Source organism: Symphodus melops (assembly GCF_947650265.1).
Source record: "Symphodus melops genome assembly, chromosome: 18".
NCBI classification, from domain to species: Eukaryota; Metazoa; Chordata; class Actinopteri; order Labriformes; family Labridae; genus Symphodus; species Symphodus melops.
Window position 1 is genome coordinate 18,607,610 of NC_136708.1, and position 22,744 is coordinate 18,630,353.

At 42.1% G+C, this 22,744-nt stretch overlaps 2 protein-coding genes across 2 annotated transcripts; both read right to left on the reverse strand.

Annotated features, from left to right (window-relative positions):
• Positions 1-68: 68 nt before the first annotated feature.
• prrt1 (proline-rich transmembrane protein 1) lies at positions 69-9,444 on the reverse strand. Its single transcript, XM_079367959.1, has 4 exons — positions 9,000-9,444; positions 4,538-4,893; positions 3,021-3,212; positions 69-1,745 (listed from the first exon to the last, which is right to left on the reverse strand). Exons 1-4 carry the CDS (start codon positions 9,016-9,018, stop codon positions 1,569-1,571), a joined length of 744 nt encoding a protein of 247 aa, XP_079224085.1. The 5' UTR covers positions 9,019-9,444; the 3' UTR covers positions 69-1,568.
• Positions 9,445-9,607: 163 nt separating this feature from the next.
• On the reverse strand, positions 9,608-22,737 carry skic2 (SKI2 subunit of superkiller complex). Its single transcript, XM_079368263.1, has 29 exons — positions 22,621-22,737; positions 22,178-22,296; positions 21,735-21,856; positions 21,500-21,617; positions 20,912-21,026; positions 20,745-20,819; positions 20,596-20,649; positions 20,344-20,498; positions 19,623-19,778; positions 19,343-19,488; positions 18,840-18,986; positions 18,663-18,747; positions 18,477-18,583; positions 18,000-18,146; positions 17,814-17,910; positions 17,431-17,643; positions 16,739-16,849; positions 16,328-16,439; positions 16,114-16,232; positions 15,680-15,811; positions 15,268-15,405; positions 15,074-15,178; positions 14,171-14,300; positions 13,885-14,011; positions 13,444-13,654; positions 12,331-12,441; positions 11,184-11,402; positions 10,408-10,548; positions 9,608-10,051 (listed from the first exon to the last, which is right to left on the reverse strand). Exons 1-29 carry the CDS (start codon positions 22,631-22,633, stop codon positions 9,851-9,853), a joined length of 3,726 nt encoding a protein of 1,241 aa, XP_079224389.1. The 5' UTR covers positions 22,634-22,737; the 3' UTR covers positions 9,608-9,850.
• Between the last annotated feature and the right edge of the window lie 7 nt (positions 22,738-22,744).

Consider the following 22,744-nt stretch of genomic DNA (forward strand, 5'->3'; position numbering starts at 1 on the left):
ACAGATTTCAAATAGCAGAAAGTGCTACAATACTGTATAGGCATTATTATTTTCTCTCTCTCTCTCTCTCTCTCTCTCTCTCTCTCTCTCTCTCTCTCTTTCTCTCTACCTATTGGAAACATTCATTTTCTGTTCTCCCGTAACCCCAGCAACACCAAATAATAGTCATGCTGCGGCTCATACAAACAGCAGGACACTTACTGCTCAGAGCTACGCTACATCATGGAAACTCATGAAGTGAAACCCGTCTGACTCTCTGAGTATAGAATAGTGAAATGGCTCTGAGCCTTCACGCAGCCTTGATATTTAAGACAAATGGAAACAAACTGAGGGATCACATGCAGGGTAATGATACCCCATTAGTTGAACGAAAGTTTCATAATACAGTATCTGATTGAGTAAATAGCTAAAAGATGTGCAACACAAAATAGGCCAATACACTACTTTGAAAATACTTGCAGAAAAACAATATTTGCAAATATTAAATTCAAATACTTATCGTCTAAATTGTTTCTTTGATATTCTTGTTATTACTGCAGCTGTTTTTTACATTTTGAAAAATACTATTTCACACAACATTTTTTTTGACATATTTAAGGAAATATTCCCACCAACAGATGGGAGCCAAGCTATGTTTGCACCAGACGCCCAATATCTTAAATTCATATTAAGCATGCACTATATAAGAACTACGAATATAAGCAGCTGCATCATCTCATGTGGTTACTACAAAGTGCAAAATCAACATCTTTAGATATCAAATTTAAGCCAATTGCAAAGTGTCAGATAGCTGCAAAAATGATTGATATACTGTAAATTATAGCCGACAACGTCAGTGCATGGGTACATTTTAAATAAATTAATAAATAAGAGTTTAAATAAATGAAAAAACATATAATTCACAAACATCCAATCTCAAATAAATACTCTGTTTGGTTACATTAGATGCTTCGTCCATCCAGTCTCGATTTGGTGTGTAAAAATGTGTATTGATCAGCGCCTCTAACATTTAAAATCATTTTGCCTTTTGTCCCGGGAAAACAACAATAACACCTGATCAACACTTTTCTTTCAGCATGGCACTTTTTAAAAAAAAAATTTTTAAAGAAGAAAGAAAGAGTGTATACTTTTTAGACCAAATGTGCATTTAACTACTCACAAAATACATCTGTGGGGGCCCATGTGGTAGATTTTGTTGAAACAGATGTCCTCTTATCTGGCGAAATAATCAAATCGAATAATTCTGCATCAAATTAATTGTTAATGCGTGGAGCATTGTATCCTTCTTGCAGCTCATGTTTGAGTGCTCAGGGAAATGCTGGGCCTCATTAAACAGCTATTTGTATTTCATCATAAGCTGTGATTGTTTGGTTTTGGTTGTTGGTGTGTGTTGAATGACAGCAGGTTAATTCAGAGCTGTGTGTGTAGTTGTACACATAGGGCAGGAAATGCCTTAGCAGTTTGTGTTGCATTTTCAATGCTCCTACGGTATATCCTCAAAACGATCCAGAGTAGTTGGCTAGCTAATATATGCCATGATTTCCCGTCTTTCTGACAATGGCATGGAGTTACGGCTCCCATTCGTCGTCATGGTGCTGCGAGGCAATGATGACAACCACGGTGAGTATGGTGCAGAGCACGATGGAGGCGATGCCGACAGCCAGGCTGATAAAGGAGAAGTTGCGTGCCTCGCGGGAGGCTATTTCCGCCGTCACCATGTCCCCTCTGGCTATCGCCGTGCGCACCTAAGTGATGCAGGAGAGAGGGGAACGGTGTGGGAGAGAGAGAGAGAGAGAGAGAGAGGAGAAAATTAGACGTTATGTAACAAGAAGATGCACGAGTGGGAGCAGGGGAGAGTCTAAAACACCATGAATGGATCGATTTCACTGCAGCACAGACTCAATGTGCAGAAAGAGGCCACTCCGCAAAGCATTAACACACAACACACAAAGCTCAGACCAGTGGGTCCATGCCTTGTCAGCTCAACTCAGCTCAAAGCCAGCTGAGCGAGCCCAGAGGAAAAAATCCATTCCATCCCGTTGCAGCGACAATGGTGCAGTTACGTAATGTGGTATGTTGTGAGCATGTTGGTAAGCGCAATCTGATATTACAGCTTCAGAAAACAGGCACGAGAGCCTCTCGACTGAACCTTTACATGTCTGGCATCACGCTCAACTTCACTTGTGTGTTAAATAAAAAGCACATTTATAGGGCTTGTAAAAGAGCAGCTTATGATTTTCTATGCAGAGGTCGTATAAAGAAGTGGAGTTGAAATGTCAGCACAGTTCAACAATACACGGTGCAAGCTCATTAATCTCTAAATGTGTAGAATGAATCGGACGTCTGCAGTGGAAGTTTTCTGTGATCACTGAATGAGTGAGCTTTTTAAATTAAAAGACATTGACAATTTGTTTTCACAAGGTAACAAAAAGCTGAGCTGCTTAGTGAAAGACCTGTTTGTGTGACCGTTTCACGTAACCTGACAACAAAGTCAAATAATAAAGAAAGATAGAGGAAAGGGTTCAGAAGTGTCAGTACCTACAGTGTCATGTTTATGACGTGTCTGGACAGACCAGTATAACTGCTGCCTATAAACTCTTTAGAGTAAGGATGGGCTGTAAAGTAGAATCTCTTTTGATGTTTCATTGTGATACGAATGGGATGTGTTTATCATAATTTGGTGGTAATTTCCCATTTTTACAAAAATGTTGGGCTCATGGTGGCGCTGGAGAAAAGGTAAGTCATTTTCATCTCCAGGGAAAATGTCTGCGCAAAATGTCCTTGCCATCCATACACAAATCTATACAAGAATGACCACTCCATCAGGATCTAAAACCAAAAACAGTGATATAAAAAGTGACTGCATGCTGGAATTTCCTTCTAAAAGGCGAGAACATTTCTAAAGATGAAATGATGGGTGAAGTAACATTAGGCTTCATTTACACCACAAAGTCGGTAGTGAAGGCGACATTATGTAAATGGGGCTCAAAGATCAAAAGATTTCTTGACGTGTCATTAACCTGCACAGCTTTGATGATGGCGATGATGCCTGTGGGCCAGAAGCAGCAGACGGTGGTGAGCACGGCGATGGGCAGGTAGTCGTGAGGCGGCCGGCGATCCATCAGGGTGATGCTGGGAGGCATTTGCATGGGATGAATCTGGCCCGGTGGAATCCCTGGGTGGCCTCCCGCGGCGGGCATGTATGGCTGACCCTGAGTGAAGGGAGAGAAGAGGACAGTAAGTGAGAACAACTGGTTTCTAAAGCAGCTTACAAAGGACTATCCTCTCACTGAATGCACAAGAACAAGGGAACACCATACAAGAAGGAGGGCAGTATTATAATTGGCAGGAAAAACCGAACAGTTCTTTGCGTGATTGGAGCTGGCGAGGTGAGCATGCTGCTGTGAAGATTTGTTCTTGGATAACACTTATTTTTAATTCGGCTGTAAAAGTAGGCAGCATAAAAAAAAGGGACACTTTTCAGACAGTTTTCCAATGACTCACAGTCACATTTTGGGGCCTGATGTCACAACCTCTGGTTAACTTCTGTGTTACGTGTTTAGCTTCATCCTCCTATATGTAAACATACACAGCTAAAGATTCAAAACTATAACTTTGTAGAAAAGTTGTGAACAAATAAGATGAACAAATTGCTGATAAACAATGATCTTTAGGACCAGTTGTTGAAAAATGTGACCTGTTAAGTGTCTTGGAGAGGAAAAAGTACCTTGAAAGTCCAAAAATGCTATCCTGTTTAGCTCTATTGTTTTTTTCCTCTTTCCTTCACAACCCCTCAGATTTTTAAGGCATTTGGTTTGAGATCTCTGATCGACTGAAAAGAAAAAAAAACAAAAAAAAAACTTCTCTCTGTCAATTCAGGAGCCAAACTCAAAATGTCAATAAGCAAATGTAAACTGCTTTGCATTACACTCTTTGTTAAATCTGTTGTACAAATAAAGTTCCTGCTAGTTCCTGCTACATGACAGAAAACTATGAAGCAATGCATCTTTGGTCTAATCGCTTCATGCTCTGACATACAATATTTTTAATCAAAATGTATAGAAGAAAATTAGCAATTGAGTAAAATATGTGAAACTTGATTTGACATTTCATTTTATTTGATGTTGAATTTGTTATGCTTAAATCTGTCGATGAAAAAGTAAACAACACTACACAAACCAGTTTCATCAGGTGTGAAAGTCATCAATCCCGTCAAATCAACATGCAGTAGATTACAAAGAAGCGCTTCTTTAAAAGAAATAATCCGGGATACCAACTATGCCTGTAACCATTCTTTAAGTTCACATCAAATAACATACATCTTTCCAAGAAACATCCTGATAAAGTGTAAGGAAGCATCGTTGAACTGTAAGTATTATATCCCTCAAATCTGTAAGTGTGAAGACGAGACAACGACAGAACTCTCAGATCTGTGATCTGAGGTAGAAATATAACACAATAAATCAAATAAAGTCTGGTGTAATCCTGCCGCAGACTGATGTCAGCCCAGTGAAATCTTTATTTGTCTCTGACTCACCGATGCCATGGGGTAGACGGGTACGTAGGCTGTGCAGGGCTGCAGCTGCAGAGGGTAACCAGGGTGGAGATATCCTACAGGCGGGTGAGGCATGGTGCCCCCAGGTCCCTGCGTCTGGACCGTGTAGCCCTGGGGAGCTCCCTGAGGTCCCATCGGGCCACAGTGGAACTGAGTTTCTTGGAGGTATCCCTCCTGTCCTGGAGGAGGCGGAGGAGGAGGGTAGTTGGGTTGGGTGCCCGGCGCTGGCTGCATGGTGGGGTGTTGGGGGTGTTGTTGATGTTGGGGGACGTTGGGGTCTTGTGGGCCGGGGAGGTACGGAGGAGGCTGCATGGTCTGACGGCCGGACTCCTCAAGACCTGAGAGAAAATAAAAAGGAAGAAAAAGAAGAGGAAGGACAGATTTGAAAAAAAAAAAAAAGAACATGTAGGAAGAAAGCACAAATAGAAAAAGCAGAGGAAGAACGTAAGAGTGAGGGCACGTTATCTAACTCAACACTGTTGGACTACATCTCGCCCGTGTGTTAAATGCGCTTATTTCCCTGATGGAAAAGCGAAAAACAATTAAACAAACCACATCTTTTCACCAAGACTTCAAATGAGAGAAAAACCTCCTGCTGCCTGTGTGCTAATGAAGAGAGAGATTGACATTTTCACCATGAGAACCAAGACCTTTCTCTCCCTGTCTCCTTCAAAAAGATCAAATTAGAGGTTCAGAAATGTGGCATTTCAGAGACGGAGAACTTCATTTGATGGTTTTTTTTGTTTTTGTACAGGTTTTATAACCTCTGGATATGTGTTTTGAACTTGTACATTTTCGTGTATGATATCATGGTTAAGTGTTTAATGAAGCATCCATGAAATCTAAGTGAAAATACATTTTCATCACTTAATAATTATTATGATTTTTTGATAGATTAAAGTGGCAAATGGATCACTGTTTAAGACTGGAGGAATGCCAAACCCCTTATGAGACAACAGTAGCGAATATAGCACCTGCGCGAGTAGCTTCAAAAGTCTGATTCATCAAACTAATAATCAGATTAGGAGACAGACTAATTGTTGTCATAAAATATTGTTTTCAGCTGGTCATTGAATGGTGAGAAACAAAATGCTTTGCCGTCCATGTCATAGTTAGCGAGCATTAACCTTCGACATTAACTGAAATCCGCCTCTGCTAAATGATCACTCGAGTGTTAGGTAGTTCTGTGTTTTATGAACCTGATGCCTGTGTTCAACACCCAAAGGTTTAAAACCATCACGCATCAAACATCCCCAGCTGAAAATACCCACACTCAAACATTCAACACTCAAAAACCAAAAGCACTCAATTTGGCTTCTCGTAGTTTACTGTGATAATGGAGATCTCCATTTTTCTCACTTAAGGGTGATAAGAGGTACAATGTATGTGAGAGTCTCTCCGCCTAAACAACAAACTTGTTTCTGTTTTCTTTGGGATTGTGCACGTACAGACGTTTCTTCTTCTGTCGTCATCGGTTCTTTAATTTGTTTGGCTACAGTAACACCAGCAGTTCCAGCAGGGAACAGAAGCCACTGCACACCGCTTCACACACAATCTTAAAAAATGGGTTAAAAAAAAAAAAAAAGTATGACCACGCTTTACAATGAAGCACATTTAAGAAAACGCCACAGTGTTTTTTTTTATTTGTGTTGTATTTTTAATGGCAGAGGCTGCTATGTAAAGGACTAATCCCATTCATACCAATCACACCTTGTTGATGAAGCAGCAGGAACAACTTGGGGTTAATATTGTACCTGTGCAGGAGCTGAAGATGAAGAGGAGACCACCCAAACTACCACTGAGCCTAATGGCTACCATGTAATCCACAGCATGTTTAAGTGTGGAACAACACTATGGAATAAGGCCTTTGAATTTGATATTCCAAGCAACGATTTTTAACAAAATATTAATAATCGCAGGAGCCTTAGATTTACCTTGTGACTCTTTGAAAGGGCATGAGCACGACCCCTGGGTTGAAAACCTTCAATCATTAGAAACTTTGCTGCTCACACATTTTCCAATGACCTTTAACACTCTAACTTAAACACAGTTCAGTAAAAGACAACTTTCTATGTTACCAGTCCTTATAGGATATCTAATTTAGGATTATTAAATTGTAGTGAATGTTTTCATTTATGTTTTAAATGATGGTGGGATTACTCTTACTCAAATGAAAAGTCTGAGTAATTCTTCATCCACTGAACACATCAATCTTGTTTGGACATCTTCATATTTCATGCTCACACTTCTGCTCTCCTTGTGTTTGTTAACAAAAAAATGGACTGATGGGTTGTCATGTTTTCACAGCAGGTAGGTGGTCGAGGTGTGTTGATGTATTTTGACAGGGACATGATGAGGGAGAGAAGGCGGAGAAGGAGGAGGAGGAGAAAGAGAGGGAGGGAGGGAGGGAGGGAGGGAGGTGGGGTGAGAGGAGGAAGCCGAGTGAGTGATGAGGGATGACGACTTGTGCTCGGGGACCAGGCTTTACGTAACAGACCCCAAACTCAGTCACAGGCAGGAAGTGGACCGGAGACAGAAGGAGGAGAGAAAGAGGAGCGAGCGAGAGGGATGGGACACCTTAAAAAGGTCATGATGTGACAAACAGTTTGACAAACATCAGAGAAGCAAGACTTGTGGGTTTCTTAATTTAATGTGCGAGGAATCTAAATTCTGGAGGGTGTGAGAATCTTTAACACAAGACAGCAAAATGTCTGAAACATGGCTATTAACAACATTTTTTGATATACATGGAACAAAAACGACATTGAGACAACCAAAAAAAGGTTATGTGCTGTGGTACCTTATTTACTGCAAGTCTGGATGGGTCAGAAAGAGCTATTGAGTCAAGCGAATCTAAGAGAGCTGCTCCACTTTAACTTCTATAATTAACATTTGATTAAACGGTTGTTTATTTTCGAATGATCATTCCATGTATTGTTTTTCCTGCTAATAAAACACATACTGAAACATTATAACTGGCATTGTAGCTATACATTTACTGTGTTACTCTGTTGTTTTCTGTTTCTATCTGATGGCTGTTCAACATCAGTCTGGTTCTGCTCCAGGTTTCCGCCTCTTGAAGGCAGTTTTTTTTTCCAGGCAGCTGTAACTTTGTTAAATGTTGCTCATAATGCTGTGGATCATGGTGGATCAATTTTTGGTCTTTGTAAATAATGTAACAAAGAGTAAGCCTCGACCTGCTGTATGTCTACACAGAACATTTGTTGTCAATTCGCTCTATACATACATATTGATTGATTGACATTGGGAACCCCAAACTGTATCACATTGTAAATGGATCTGCTTTTTGTATTGTAATGGATGTGTCCATTGTGTATGCAAACTGATCGAGCATTTCTGTGACTGTAATGTAATTGCTCAAATTATTTAATGTTTGATAAGTAGGACTACCTGCCTAAGGACCCCGGATGAAATGTAGCTTATTTTAGCACATTTACATAGAGATAGGTTAATAAAGTGTTAAATAAAATTTTTTCCAGACAGCTGACTCTTAAGTAGCCTAGGCCTTTTTCAAAATCAGCATATTTACACAGACGAAATCTGTCCCTATGTAGTGCTTTACACCTACCTATGACAATGAAAGCAATGTTTTATGTTCATAAAAACGCAATAAGACTGGTTCAGTTATTCTTGCAGCCACATCACAGTTTTAGCTCGACAGGCTTTGTGCAGCTCACAGTGCCCTTTACATTATGTCTTTAGCAACTTCATTTGTCTCATTAATGACCTTAACGCGTTTATGCACCTTAAAGATGCGTCATCAACATTTCTCCCTTAACCATCGTTACGGAATTAAAGAGAAAAACCCCAAAACACTGTGGTGCTGAAATGTAAGCGCAGCAGGAGACGATGATTATTAATTAAGGCTGTAAGACACGCGCGAGTGAAGGCGTGCACGCGCAGAGGACACCCACACTCATGTCTACAGTGAGGGGAGATGTACAGGCCCCACGTATAGGCCAGTGCGATGTTAATTATGACACATAGACAGAAAAGGAAAACTAGCAATAGGCCATCATAAAGTTGACCATAAAGTTGACCTTAGATAGGATATACGTCACGTGACTGGGGGTAGTTTGAAGGCATTTAATTCAGAAATAAAGACAAACAGGCGACTTTAGATAAAGCTGTAACAACACAGTCTCACACAAAACCGTCTGTTATAATGTGGGGCCCTAAATGGGGGGCTTTGTACCCCCCCACACCCCCCTTAAGCTGCACCCACACAGCGGTGCATCATCCTACGGTGTGTGTGCAGATCAACAGCGGATGGAGATGCAGATGACGCGGACAAAAATAAAAAATCGAAATCCTGGTGTGTCACCGCAGATTAAAGATATTTGGAAGAAATTCTGATATCTCAGTCGGAAGTGGCAAAACTAAGCTTCACAATGATGCGCGCTTTGAGAAAAAAGCCCCTTACCGTGTTTTTCCGACGACATGCCTCCCGATCTACTGTCCTCCTCCTCTGATCGGAAGTACTGTGATAAAAAAAAAAAACCCGCTCCTATCTTGTGCACTTTGATGCAGACTTTTTTTTATTTACTCCAAACCCGTCCTCAAGATGTCTTCATCTTGAAACCAAAACGCCCCCGATTCAATGGTAACTTTCAAATAAACCTAATTGTCCTCCAGCGCGCAGGGCTGCTGGTGCTTCTCCTCTCTCTCTCTCTGCGTGGCTGCGAGTCTAATAAGGTTTCTCCACTAACGCGTCGCCGTACATTGAATTAATCAGACACAAAGCTATCGTTGTCTTAAAGCGACAGCCCGGACTAATAGAAATACACATGCACTGTGCTGGAACATCCTCTTACTGTCTACACAGCTAAACAAAAGAAGGAAAAAGGTGGATTTCTGTCCATCCATGCGTGAATATTTCATCAGTTTTTTTTCCTCTCCTGTATGGTGTCCTTAAATTATTTCTCTGTCAGATTTCCTATGAAGAGTTTGTCCTCAGAATGTCAAAGAAGATGCAGGCAACCAGTATTCTTACATTTCTACATGTATCAGGGGAAAAAAAATGTACTGTAGTTTTTTTTTTAATACACATTTTATTACTGTACAATAAATTACAATCCAGCTTTCATGTTGTCTGTACTTTGGTCTGTGGATTAAAACCATTCCCTTCTTCATTTCCAGTGATCTTCATGTAAACATCAACATGTTTTATAGGCACATACAGCACTTATGTGTTCATTACACCATCACTTAACCTCCCCCATCTTTTCTCACTCAGACAAACACTTCGGCTGCAGGCGTCTCTCCTATAGTCTCTCAGTGGGTGTAGAGGGAGGCGGTGAAGACGATGTCCCTGCGGATAGCCAGGGACGCCTTCTCCATTTTGCTCCCCAGGACAGAGTCCCCTACGATTCGGGCTGCCTGACGCACCTCCTTCAGCACCTCATCCAGGCGCTGGATGCAGCGAACCACTGTGCCCTCCTGGACGTCTGTCAGCATGGCAATCTCTGCGAATGGCTGCAAGGAGTTGAAACGAGACATGAGAGGAAGGGAATGCAACAAAAGACGGAAAGACAAATATGCAAAACTAGCCTAGAATCAAGATTTGGGACATCAGGCAGCATCACAAATAAGGATACTGTGTGAGTCAGGACTTCCCAAGGGGGGGAAAGATAAGCTGATGGATTTCAAGATATTTAGAAGAAAGAACATGACAAATCATGCTTCTGCAACCCAAAACATCAGAGCCTCAAGCAAGAACAAAATACAAAAACATCTGTTTTAGATTGGCAAATCTGAGACATTTTTTTATTATCTCTTACTTTAAAATGCAAGTCAAAATCAAAGTTGAACAGCAGAGAGTTAAACCTCACCATGCCTCTGGCCCAGCAGTACACAACCTCTGTCAGGCCAAACTTAAACTGGCCGACAAACTCCTCCGCTGTCTGAGGTATCTCACATTCCCTCTGCAGCTCTCCGATACGCTTGGCCACTGACAGCACCCGATCGATACCCTGAAAGAAACAAAGGACGACAAGATATGAAGAGAGACAGATATGGAGAGATTGGAACGAGAAAGTAAAGCTTGAAAGATTTTAAGTTTACACGCTGCCCTTAAATGCATCACTTACCTCCCTCTTAGTGTTAACAGAATGACCTTGTCATTTATGTTCAGCAAATCTGTTCAACAAACTGTCTGCTGTGCTCTCGCAGGTCTGCAGAGCTCGGGTCATGACTAATTTAGGCGCTCGTAAAGCACTTTCATGTATCAAGGGCAGTTCAAGACTCTCTCACACACCACACACACACGCGCACACACACACACACACACACACACACACACACACACACACACACGCACACACACACGCACATCAAAGGTCTATTGGACAGAGCTGAAGACATGAGCGAATGAATAAGTGAGTGAGGGACAAGGCTGAGTCAGGTGACGTGGCCCTGCTGTCCTTTCTGCAGGGCTGCAGTGTTACGCATAAAATCTGCACGAATAAAATGTAATCTAATGTGTTCTTATGTGTGTGAGTCATCCATGGGGGTGTCTGTACAGTATGTCAGCACACACACACACACACACAGCGACTGTCACTTTAAATAATGTAGTTACCATGAAGCTGAAGCGGCGTCTCCTTACCTCCTGTAGTGTGTTGGTGATGTGCGGCTCCACCTGCGTTTTCTGTGTGAAGACCAAGCAGGACAGCAGGGCGGCGCTCTCCTCTGGAGCGAGAGGACTCAGGACGTTCTCGAACAGCAGCTCGGTAAGCAGCAGCTCATGGCTGCTGATCTGACAAGCGACCCGGCCTTTCAGCTGCACCGCACCGCCGCTGTCGACATACTGGAGGGACTGCAGAACCTGAAGAAGCCCCGTAAGGAAGAACAGATGAGTCATAACTGAACTCAGTTACATTTCTATTCTAATTCTCTTAAAAATGACATGTTGATGGAAACTACAAAATTAAACCATCAGTTAAAATTCACACCTTCAATAAAAAAAAATAAAAAAATCTATAACAAAAATAAAGTTCCATCACCATAGTTTTATTTTACAGAGGCACTTTGGTAGCAACACTGATGAACTGGGACGCTATTTATAAATGCTGTTGAAGCTTCAGACAGCTCTAATGAGGGGCTTCCAGTTTCTGGTGGTTTTGGCACCCCCTAGTGGACATCGTATTGACCTTGATTGTGTTGAACTGTTCATGTGCAAGTTGTTTTTTTGTCAAATATTTCCCTCGATGTGAACTTGGATGAAGTAAAAAATGGCTTTTGGTGCAACTTGTGAACCAATTTGACTGACACCGACCCAGCGGCAGCAGTTTCAGACATTAAAAATGACTATATAGAAATAATCACTTGTCTTATTGATGGTCTGGTATAGTGTCGCAGGTCACAAGGAGACTTCAGTATTAATTTCATCATTATTTAAAAAGTCCAGACAGAAGCCTTTCACAACAATTAAAAATTTCTGGATGACCACTTCCTAAATGACTTTTAAGAGACCAATTTAACCCTCTAAAAGGCACTGCCTTTATTCGTCTAGAATAAAAGTGATCCAATGAAAGAAATTGATTTTTGAAGCCTCACCTGGGATCTCTTATTTTTATCGGAATTATTTCTGATGTTGATTAGGGGACAAGCTAAAATGAGAATGTTAACGATAAATGTCTTCTGACCCTTCAGAGTGTTTAACGTTTCACATCACACAGGTTACAGACTCAAACTGACATCATGCCAAAAAAACCCAAAAACAAAACAAAACACTCAAAGGTTCGAATCCTGACCTTGATCCTCTGGTGGTATTCAGGCAGCAGGGACAGAGACTGATCGGACACCAGGAACAGCAGCCTGTCCAACTCCTCCTGCACACTCATCCTGTCTTGAACCCGAGCAAACTGACACACACACACACACACACACACACACACACACACACACACACACACACACACACACACACACACACACACACACACACACACACACACACACACACACACACACACACACACACACACACACACACACACACACACACACACACACACACACACACACACACACACACACACACACACACACACACACACACACACACACACACACACACACACACACACACACACACACACACACACACACACACACACACACACACACACACACACACACACACACACACACACACACACACACACACACACACACACACACACACACACACACACACACACACACACACACACACACACACACACACACACACACACACACACACACACACACACACACACACACACAGCATCACTACACTAACCTTCACTTTATAAAAAACTACACACTACAAAGAAGTGAAAGAATGTACAGTGATGAATGGAGGACAGTGACACTGCTACCAAGAGCTTGTAATCAGAGTGTGTGTGTGTGTGTGTGTGTGTGTGAGTGTGTGCATGAGATGGCTCAAATGACACGCTGCGCCTGTGAGACAGTGATGAGCTGCGGCTACGAGCCTATACGTGTAATTATAGAAACAGTCAGCTCCAGATTCTCGCATCTTATCTCCTCGCCGAGGCTGCCAGGGAGACGGGATATGCAGCACGGATGCTAAATCTTGAAGCGGGAGTTTGATGTTATTATAGTGAAACTAGAGGGAGGAATGATGGAGGGTTGAAAGGAAACTGACGCTGAAACAAAAGGGCCAAATGAGAAGAGGCTTCAAAAAGGGGGCCAATTACAAACTAAGTGTGTCGTGTAAGGGCATGATGTTAATTAGCTGCATAAATATGCAATCACTGCACAAAAGAATTTATTAGCAAACAGAGTAATAAAGCCTCGCCTGATCTCAAACTATAAATAACTACATCAGGGGTGTAAGACACACACGCTCAAACACACACCTGCTCTGCAAAAGTGGGCGAGTGGATGCAGTTGAACTCTTTGAGGCTCTCCTGCAGCTTTCGGCGCCTCATGGAGCCCTCCACCACGTCCACGCTCTTCAGCTGGAGGTCGTTCACGGGGTCCAGGCTGGCGATGCCGCTGGGGTTGGCCTCGGCTAATCGCAGGAGCTCCTGGGTGGCCGTGGAGATGGCCTGGCCCGGAGGGTCAAGTCTGAGGAGGAGCCGGGCAAAAAAAAGGCAATGATGACGGATTAGTGGGTTTTATTTTAACGAGCTTGGTGGTCTGATTTGAAATTTTTAAATAAAGAGTTTTTTGCTGCACGGCACTATGAGTAGTTACAACTTCCGGTTTTGGAAGTGATTGTGAGGTTATAACATAAATATCAACCGTTATTTATTAATACATTCATCATATAAGGCTAAGTGGTTTTAAACACTCACTTGAATCGGGGCTGCTGCCTCTTGTTGTAGTTATCTATGATCCTGTCTGGAATCACTTTGAGGGTTTTCACAGTGATGGCTGAGATGTCCTGAAGCTTCAGTTTCTGCACTGTGTGGCTGCAAGGACCTGACCCAAACAAACAAAGTGTACAGAAACGTCTTACATAATGTCACTTCTCTTACACGTCAGTGAATGCCTCATGGGTTCATGGGAGATTTAGGACAATGGAAAAAAAAAAAAGAAGAAGCATGTATTTAATTTTTTGTCCACTTGTCGTTGACCGACCTTCAGGAATAAAGAGAGCTGTGTTGAACAGGTGAGGAAAAGCGTTGTTGCATTTTCCTTCACCCTCCTCGTTGCCTTTCTCACAGATGATGAGCGCTGTGAAGGTGCGATTCACGGCGTCGTTTGAAACCTGAGAGGAAAAGGAGAGGAACACATACAAGGGGTTTTATGTATTTGTCTCCCTGTTCTGTGCTGAAACTCACACGTGTTCAGTCACGTCATTACTTTAAACCACTCGAATGTGTTGAGTTATCTGTGTGACAGGCGGGTGACCTGTCTACTTCACATGGTGTAGTGTCCAGACTGACAGGACCCTGAGCACAAAGGGACTTTTCTTTTTATCTAAACTGTCACAAACAAGGATGAGATCTCTTCCATTTAATCTGTAGAGATAATATAAACACACACATTTATCGATACGCAGTTATAAAACACTTGTGGACAAGATTTAAAATGAAGAGAAGATGTTCACTCAACTGGAAAGTAACTGCACATATTCAACAACGCTTGACCACACTTAAGAGGGATGATGCTTGTTTTAATCCAAATAGCGCCCTCTGCTAGTAAAAGCTAGAACTGCGAATGTAGTACAATGATGTTCAAATGTAACGATATTGGACTGGTTAATAAATAGAGTAATATCAACACATGTCTGTGATAACATTAGCCGATTACGATAGCCACTGGATATGCTAATATCGACCGATATTATTGGCTGGCCAATTAATTGTCGGGCTCTACAAAAAACTGCAAAAAAATTGCTCTTATCAGACAAATAAGCATATGCTGCATTCAATCAAATATTTAATTTTTGCACTAGAATAACATAGTATTTTTGTTATTCCTAGTATTTTTATGTGCTGCAATCACTAAATACAAACACATCCAGTCACACACACCAACCTGCAGCAGAACTCCCAGGGCGTTGAGATGCTGTTTGTTGTTGACCACAACGACCCGACCTACAGACAGAGCTTTGAGCCCGTTCACCGACTCCAGAATCGCACGCTAAAACCAGACACAGCAGGGACGTAGGTATAGCATCATGACACGTCTCTATCGATAGACGCATGTTTGTGTTGTGTATGTGTGTGAACCTGGAGGGCTTCAGTGGTGGTTCGTAGCTCCGTCACAGTGTAGTAATAAGGCAACAGGTCGGACAGCTGGCCGTCCGTGTCCAGGGGAGGCAGAGTGGACAAGGACTGTTTCAGCTGGCTGATTGTTTTCTCGTGGGCCTGCAGGAGGACGATGACAGGGGCTCATAACTTTTAATTACATCACATTTTATAAATATAAATACATACAAAACATTCTTCATGTTTCATGGACAGAGAAGAGGAGTAACAGTTTAATGAAGCTCTCACGGTAAAGAAAACAACTTACTTTAATGTTCTACGTGTAATCCTTTATTAACTGAACATACTGTTGTGTGTTCTTTACCCGTGTGACATCACAGGTACGGCGCAGCGTTTGTCATCAAACCTGTTGTGTTCTGCAGGTGTGGGTTACCTGAGTGTCCCTGTGGCATTCAGAGAAGCTCCTCCTCATCATGTCAGTCACACGTAGGGCTTCCACTCGCAGCAGGTTCAGGATCATGGTGTAGGTGAGTCGGAACTGGGACTGAAGGACGGTGGGTTTTCCCTGAGAGAGAGAGAGAGAAGAGGACGACGGCAATTAAATGCTAATTAAGGCATCTATGGCCTCTCCATTTACTTTTAGATTTAGAGAGTTTTCTTGCACTTCCGTTTGTCTGAATTTCTTCTGCTTCGATTCGTTGACGTATTCTAAAACATGATCAGGCACAGATACTTACAGGACTTAATAACACACACACGAATTAAGACAACGAAACACAAATCAGACGACCAAAGCAAACTTAATGCTACACATTTCTTTGGATGGGTGAAACATAATCAATATACTGTTCTGAGGGATTTTCCTACCAGCATCATGACGTGCAGATCTGCCATCTCGTGGACTCCAGCCTTACAGAGAATGATGACGGTGCCCGTGGCGTCCAGGCCTCTCCTGCCTGCTCTGCCCGCCATCTGAATGTACTCACCTGGAAAAACAAAAAAAAAAAACAGTTCAAAAACATGAAAGAGATATTTAAAAGAGATGAAAGAGCATGATCAAAAACACACAGTACAGACAAACCTGGCAGCAGATTCCTGAAGCCCGTCCCGTCGTGTTTCCTGATGCTGTCGAACACGACCGTACGGGCAGGCATGTTCACGCCCATCGCAAACGTCTCCGTGGCAAAGAGCACCTGGGAGACACATGCAGTGGGATTGTTTTAGGATTGCAGGGGGGGACAGATGCAGCGTTCCTACAAACAGTTCTTCGTCAAAATTCGGCTTCTGAAGGTGAAAAAGATGACGTATTCTCACGTAGCTCAGTGTACAGACAAGCCTAATGTTTTTGGTGCGATGCATACGCAACATTCTTCAAATATACTTGTACCTAGACCTTGAAATAACTTAACTCAATGCTTCTCTACAGTGTATAGGGACCCAGAGGTCAGCGATTCACAGAGATGCAGGTACGTGGTGTCTTTGTCTGGCTCACCTTCACGAGGCCTCGAGAGAAGAGCATCTCGATGACCTCCTTCAGTATGGGCAGGATCCCGCTGTGATGGACTGCTATCCCCCTCTTCAGCAGATCCCTCATGACCAAGATCTGAACCAGGAGGCATTCAGAAGTTTGAGCGTCAATATTATAAAGGTTACAATTGTGCACATAGATTAGACTACTTTTTTTCCCCATTATCATTTAAATACTATATACAAAACAAGAATGGGAATTATAATGGAGCTATTTGTTGCAGGTATCAGCTGTCATGGTAACAGTTTATGGTAATGTTGGTGCAGAAACAGATGCATAATCTACATGAAAAAGGTCTTTTTCTATTCAAGCTGAGAGTTCCCTTTATTGGCAGCCACGTTTGGAATCAGTGAATAGTTTTTCATCAGACATCAAGTAGATATCAGTCTCAAAAATTTCACATCAGTCAGACTCGCATCTATACTTTTATTCCAAAAAAAAAAAATGCTAAGAAAGAAATCACATTTCCAGTCTCTCTTCAGCTTATTAAAGATAAAAGAAAAATGAATCCAAGCTGAGAGGACCAAACTGTTTGACAATGAATCCAACTTTAGTTTCACATAACTGTACTTGAGTAAATGTACCATCACTGATGATCGTTCAACAAAAATTCCTCATCACGCCTTAATATAAAATCGGAGGGTCGAGCCGTTTACCTGAGGCAGCTGTCTGTCTCCTCCTCTCAGGCGACTCATGCTCTTCTGGAAGAACGAGTGGATCTCAGCCTTCTCCACAGAGGAGGTCAAGTCCATGGAGTCGAGTGAGCGGGCGTTGTCGTCGCAGCGCGTCCGAGAGAAGGTGAAGGCGACGACGGGCGTCTGCTGTCTCTGGGACAGGAAGTGCAGGAGAGTGAGCCACACCGATCGGTCCTGGAGGGCAAAAAAACAAACAAAAAAACATAAACAACAAACAATGCAGAAACGAGAAATCAATAAATTGAATTGAATTGTTTTTATTGTCATTGTACCAGTACAGCGAAATTTGCAGTACAGTCCCTTAAAGTGCTGAAACAGAAATGAACAAAAAGAAGAGTATTTACCTGACTCGCTGTGGTGTTGTGAGACGTATTCTTTGTTCCAAATGACTGAGCGTGTTTGCTGGTGCGGTCCTTCTTCGCGTCGACAGCTGCGTAGTACCTGAAAAGTAAAACCAAAGGTCTTTTATGATCATTTCGGTGATGTTTCAGTTGCAGCCTAACTAAGCTACAGATGAGAAGAAGCTGCACCCTTTAGTGAGGAAGTTGCCCACAGCATCCACCAGCAGGAACATCTCTTTCTGGGTCTTGGTGCTGTTTCCAGTGTACAGATAATGCTCCAAAGGCACAGGTCTCTTCATCGTGCTGATCACGTAAATATGCCTCTTCTTTATCCGACTAAGGAAACATAAAGGTTGGAGGAAGAAAGGGGAATGTTAAGAAAATAAGATAAATCAATTAGAGTATTATCCTGAAACAAGAACAAACAACTCGTCAAAGCTGGGGCTACATGGAGGTGCAGTGGTTAGCGCTGTTGCTTGCTGGGATCGGCTACGGGTCATATTGCGATAAAATTAGGGATTAATGACGCAGCCCTAATTTTAGTTTGAAAAGAATACAGGAAGTGTTTAGCTCGTATAACAACATTCAGTTACCTGAAAAGGAGATGCTTATCAAATAAAAAATATGAACGGTTAGACGTTGAAAGGGTCTGTATGGTTCACCTACCCGATCCATTCACTAAACTCCAGAGCGTTTGGCACTGTGGCGCTCAGGAGAATGATGCTGACGTGATCGGGAAGCATAATCAAAACCTCCTCCCACACCACGCCTCTCTGAGGAAACACACAAGGACGGTAAACGAGGAGAAGAGAACTATCACTTGATCAAGATGTAGAGAGAGCGGTTTCTGACCTCCGCGTCGTTGATGTAATGGACCTCGTCAAAGATCACCCACTCTAAGTCTCGGATGACCTCGGAACCGTTGTAAAGCATCGACCTGAAAGAGAGCAAGAAGCCCTTCACTCGTCTGATTCCGTTAAAACAAAAAAAAAGCTGAACAAAATATCCGCCCTGACACGGCTCATGCACCTGAGGATCTCAGTGGTCATGATGAGACATGAAGATTCAGGGCTGAGCTGGACGTCTCCAGTCAGGAGTCCGACATCGCTGAAGGTGTTTTTAAAGTCTCTGAACTTCTGATTGGACAAGGCTTTAATAGGAGAGGTGTAGATGGTCCTATCAAAACAACAACAACAAAAACAGAGCAAAATATTATTTACAAAAACAAAAACCCAACACAGAGTCTTTAAAGTTTACTAAGTGCATTCTTCAATTTCCTCTAATTTATTCTGGGTGTCACTGATGTTGACTGTGTGCTTCTCTCTTAGTGTAACTCCTGTGTTTTGAATATTTTATTTTTATAAATGTGAAATTGCTTTTGCTACTTTATGACCATAACTTACTGGAAGAAGATTAAAATTGGCCATTGGCCTGACTCTTGTTAACGTAACAATTAATTCAACTGGACACTTCAAAGACGATCTTCTCTCTTCATTTGTGGAAACCTGTTGAGTCTCTTTACACACGCTCACCTTGTCATGTGTTTCTGAGAGAGCGCGATGGCGTACTCAGCCACCACAGTTTTGCCCGCTGATGTGTGCGCGGCCACAAACACAGAGTCGTGGTTCTCCAGCCTGAGCACAGCCTGCTTCTGGAAAGTGTCCAGCTCAAACGGCCACTACAAGGAGGAGGGGAAAGACACAGATCAGGTTCTGCAGGATGCTTCGCCATGACGGAAAGAGATGATTAATGACAGAGAGGGAGGAGCATTTAACACTTTCCAGTCTATCTGGATGATGTTAGAATACTAACCTTGAAAGCCGGGTTTGGGATGCGTTTATAGAAATCATCACAGGGGGAAGAAATGTTGACAGGGATCGCCCACTTTTTATTTTCCTCCGGGTTTTCTTTGGATTTAGATTTCTCATCCTTTCCTTTCTCTGAGGGAGACGAAGACGAGACGGCGTCCTGAAGACACAAAAGAAGGAGAAGCAGATTTCAGGCCTGAGAAAAAAACATCATCTTTGAATTCAATCTACTTGTGTACATACATAATACATACAATACAAGTTTATCTGTAGTTTGTCAGAAAGGGGGACCGCCTGGTTAACGGTTTTATTTCAATTAACCAGCCAAATGACGGTGTATCTTTGATTGTTGCACTGTGGGTAGAGTAACAGCAGAGATGTAAAACAACTGGATTCAATACAATAAATGATGCTCCAAACACGTTTACTTGTGAATCCTGTCATAAAACAATACAAAGAGAAGCATTAACTACACCCCACTTTCTGATTCATCCTATATATTTAGGACAGAAAAAAGATCAACTATCATTTATTAGCAGGATGAAATTCTTGAGGATGTTTTGTTTGTTTCTTTTTCTTAATAGGAGCTAATGTTAGCTGGGGAATCACACCCCACAGACGGTGCTGGACATCATGCACTCATGTGTTTAAATCGGACCTTTCTTTCAGAGAGAGGAGAACATTTCGAAGCTGTCTTCTCCTTTAAAACAAACTAAGTGCCGTACCTTGATGCCCAGCTCTTCGAGGCTGTTTGTTCTTGGTAGTTTGGGGGCGACTTCACTTTCCTCTTTCTCCTCATCCTCAGGTTGCAGATCAGTGATGTCATCAAATGTGGATAGGAGGGACATGAGATTGACCTCTGCTTTTGCTGGCTTGGCATCTTCCAGACAAAAATAAAAAAATCAAGTTAAATGTAAGATACATATCTTATACACACTGTAGGATGTATTTTTGTACAGGAAGGTATGACAGCTTACTTTTGTCAGTGAAGTCCATCCCAGCTTTAAACCCAGGTGGGACTTGGAGTAGGTCTATAAGAGGAATAAAGTCAAATTCGCCTGTTACCAGCTGAAATAAGAAGTCAGATCATTTTAGAACACTGCAAATTAAAAAATAGAAAAATCACCATTTTCAAAGTCGATGTCTTCCTCCAGCTCGGATTTCTTCTTGATTTGTTCAAGGCTAAGCTCCTCCATTCCTCCTGTGAGCACACATTTGAAGATGATTAGAAAAAGGATGAACAACACGCTTGAAAACATCTCAATCAAAGACAAGTGATGTATATTATTTCACCTGGGAGGAAAGGGTAGTTGGTGTTGCTTCCTCTGAGGCTCTCTGAAGGAGGCCCAGGCTGTCGTTGGAATGAAAGCGAGTTCTTTGCTGACAGGCCGGTGTTCTCCAGTAACACCTGCAGGTGAATACAGACAGGCTTGTCTTACTTCAGGGGCTTTTTCTCAAGAGCTGGGGATTAAACCACCAACCTTCCACTTGAGAGATGACCCACTCTACCACTGAGCCACAGCCACATGCATAGCTATTCATAAAAACAGCACAGACTGTATCCTGTTTTTATTGGTAGCATGCTGATTTATTTCACAATAAATATATATTAATAAATATAAATAAATTTTACCAAAGTAAAAGTGGAGATTTATTGATCTGACAGAAGGTGCAAAGACACAAACATGGAAAAATAAAGGAAAACCTTGAATATTCTCATTTTAGAGGCAGATACGAACACAAAGATGTTAAACTCCTAGTTTCTACTCTTCTTTTATTTTGGAGACATCGGCCACTCAGCTCGAGGTAACATCCCGCCTCATACAACACTGAAGTAAGGACAATATCAAGTAATTGTGTAGGACAGTGTTTGGCATGCACCTCTGTGAAGTCCAGCAGCATGCCTGTGGTTGGATCTCTGACGACAGAGAGACCAGAGTGAAGAGTAGACGGAGTGCATTTGAGTAAAGAGTCGGCGTTAACATCTCTCTGAGTCACCCTGGTGAAGACAAAAACCAAACAGGAACAAAATAATCAAAGGGTTTTTATCAAAGTTACACACTAACAATTAAAATTACTTCTTTACAATATTACACTATTTAGACGAAAAACATACTTCAGAAACTTCTGGAAGGCAAAGTCAGTGTCATGTATAGGAAGCCATGCAGGGTCCTGTAAAAACTGTTTCTCTACTTCTTTCTCCAGGCTAAGGCTGGTGGGAGGTAGACCGTGGGGGAGCTGAGGAGGGACAGACACAGTCAGATAGTCAGCCATTAAATCCAAGGTAAGATTCCCATGTTAAGGTTTATTATTGTTTTTTTCTCCCCACTATGATCACTTTCTACTACAGAAAATCTGCAAATCATCTTTGATTGGTTTAATTAATGACATTAATAACATGAATTAACTGATCAATGCGCACTACACTTGTTTTTTGTTTTCTATGTCAATGTTTGGTTTTAATATTCTGTGTTATTTGATGCTTTTATCCCATGTAAGGTGACCATGGGTATTATTATTATTATTATTATTATCATCATCATCCTGCAGCACACTGACCGTGCTCTGTGGAGGTAAAGGCTGACCAGGCAGAGGATGAGTGATAAGCTCAAACCTGCCCGAGCATCCCATCTCCAGTAGGGACAGGGGCAGGTCCAGGGGGCCCGCGGGGGCCACATCTGCACAGAGAGGAGCAGAAATAACAACAAGAAAGAAATAAAGAGCCTAAAAGCGACAAGCAGCTCAGTATTACTGAAGGAAACAAGATACGCCCCATGAACGCCATTATCAACTTGTTACATCCCGGAAGTCAAATTAAAAACACATAACTGCAGACATTAGTAATATTTCTATTTGTCCAGTATCATTTCTATAAGCCATGAGGCTGCAGATAGAATGACTCAATGTTAGCCTCATCATCACAGCAGCTGATTGAAGCAGGAAGTCTCTACAGCGACTCACACCAAAGCTGTCTTTACATTTAATAATCGGCCAAAACTTACTTATTCGGTCCATGTCAACGCTCAGAAATGAAAAAAGCAACAAAAAAAAGTTGCCACCAACTAATTGTTGTCTGCTGCTGTCGCCTCGGAAGTTGACAAAATTGACAAGCGGAAGTGGCTACTA

Bases quoted from the DNA above. Each gene is read 5' to 3' on its own strand.
- prrt1 (XM_079367959.1), bottom strand. The intron at 3,213-4,537 runs GTGAGTCAGAGA...CCCTTCACTCAG, and splicing joins CCGTCTACCCCATGGCATCG to GGTCAGCCATACATGCCCGC. The intron at 1,746-3,020 runs GTTAATGACACG...TGCATCACTTAG, and splicing joins CCATCATCAAAGCTGTGCAG to GTGCGCACGGCGATAGCCAG.
- skic2 (XM_079368263.1), bottom strand. The intron at 18,147-18,476 runs GTAGGTGAACCA...ATGTTTCCTTAG, and splicing joins GAGTTTAGTGAATGGATCGG to TCGGATAAAGAAGAGGCATA. The intron at 15,406-15,679 runs GTAACCCACACC...GTCCTCCTGCAG, and splicing joins AATGCCACAGGGACACTCAG to GCCCACGAGAAAACAATCAG.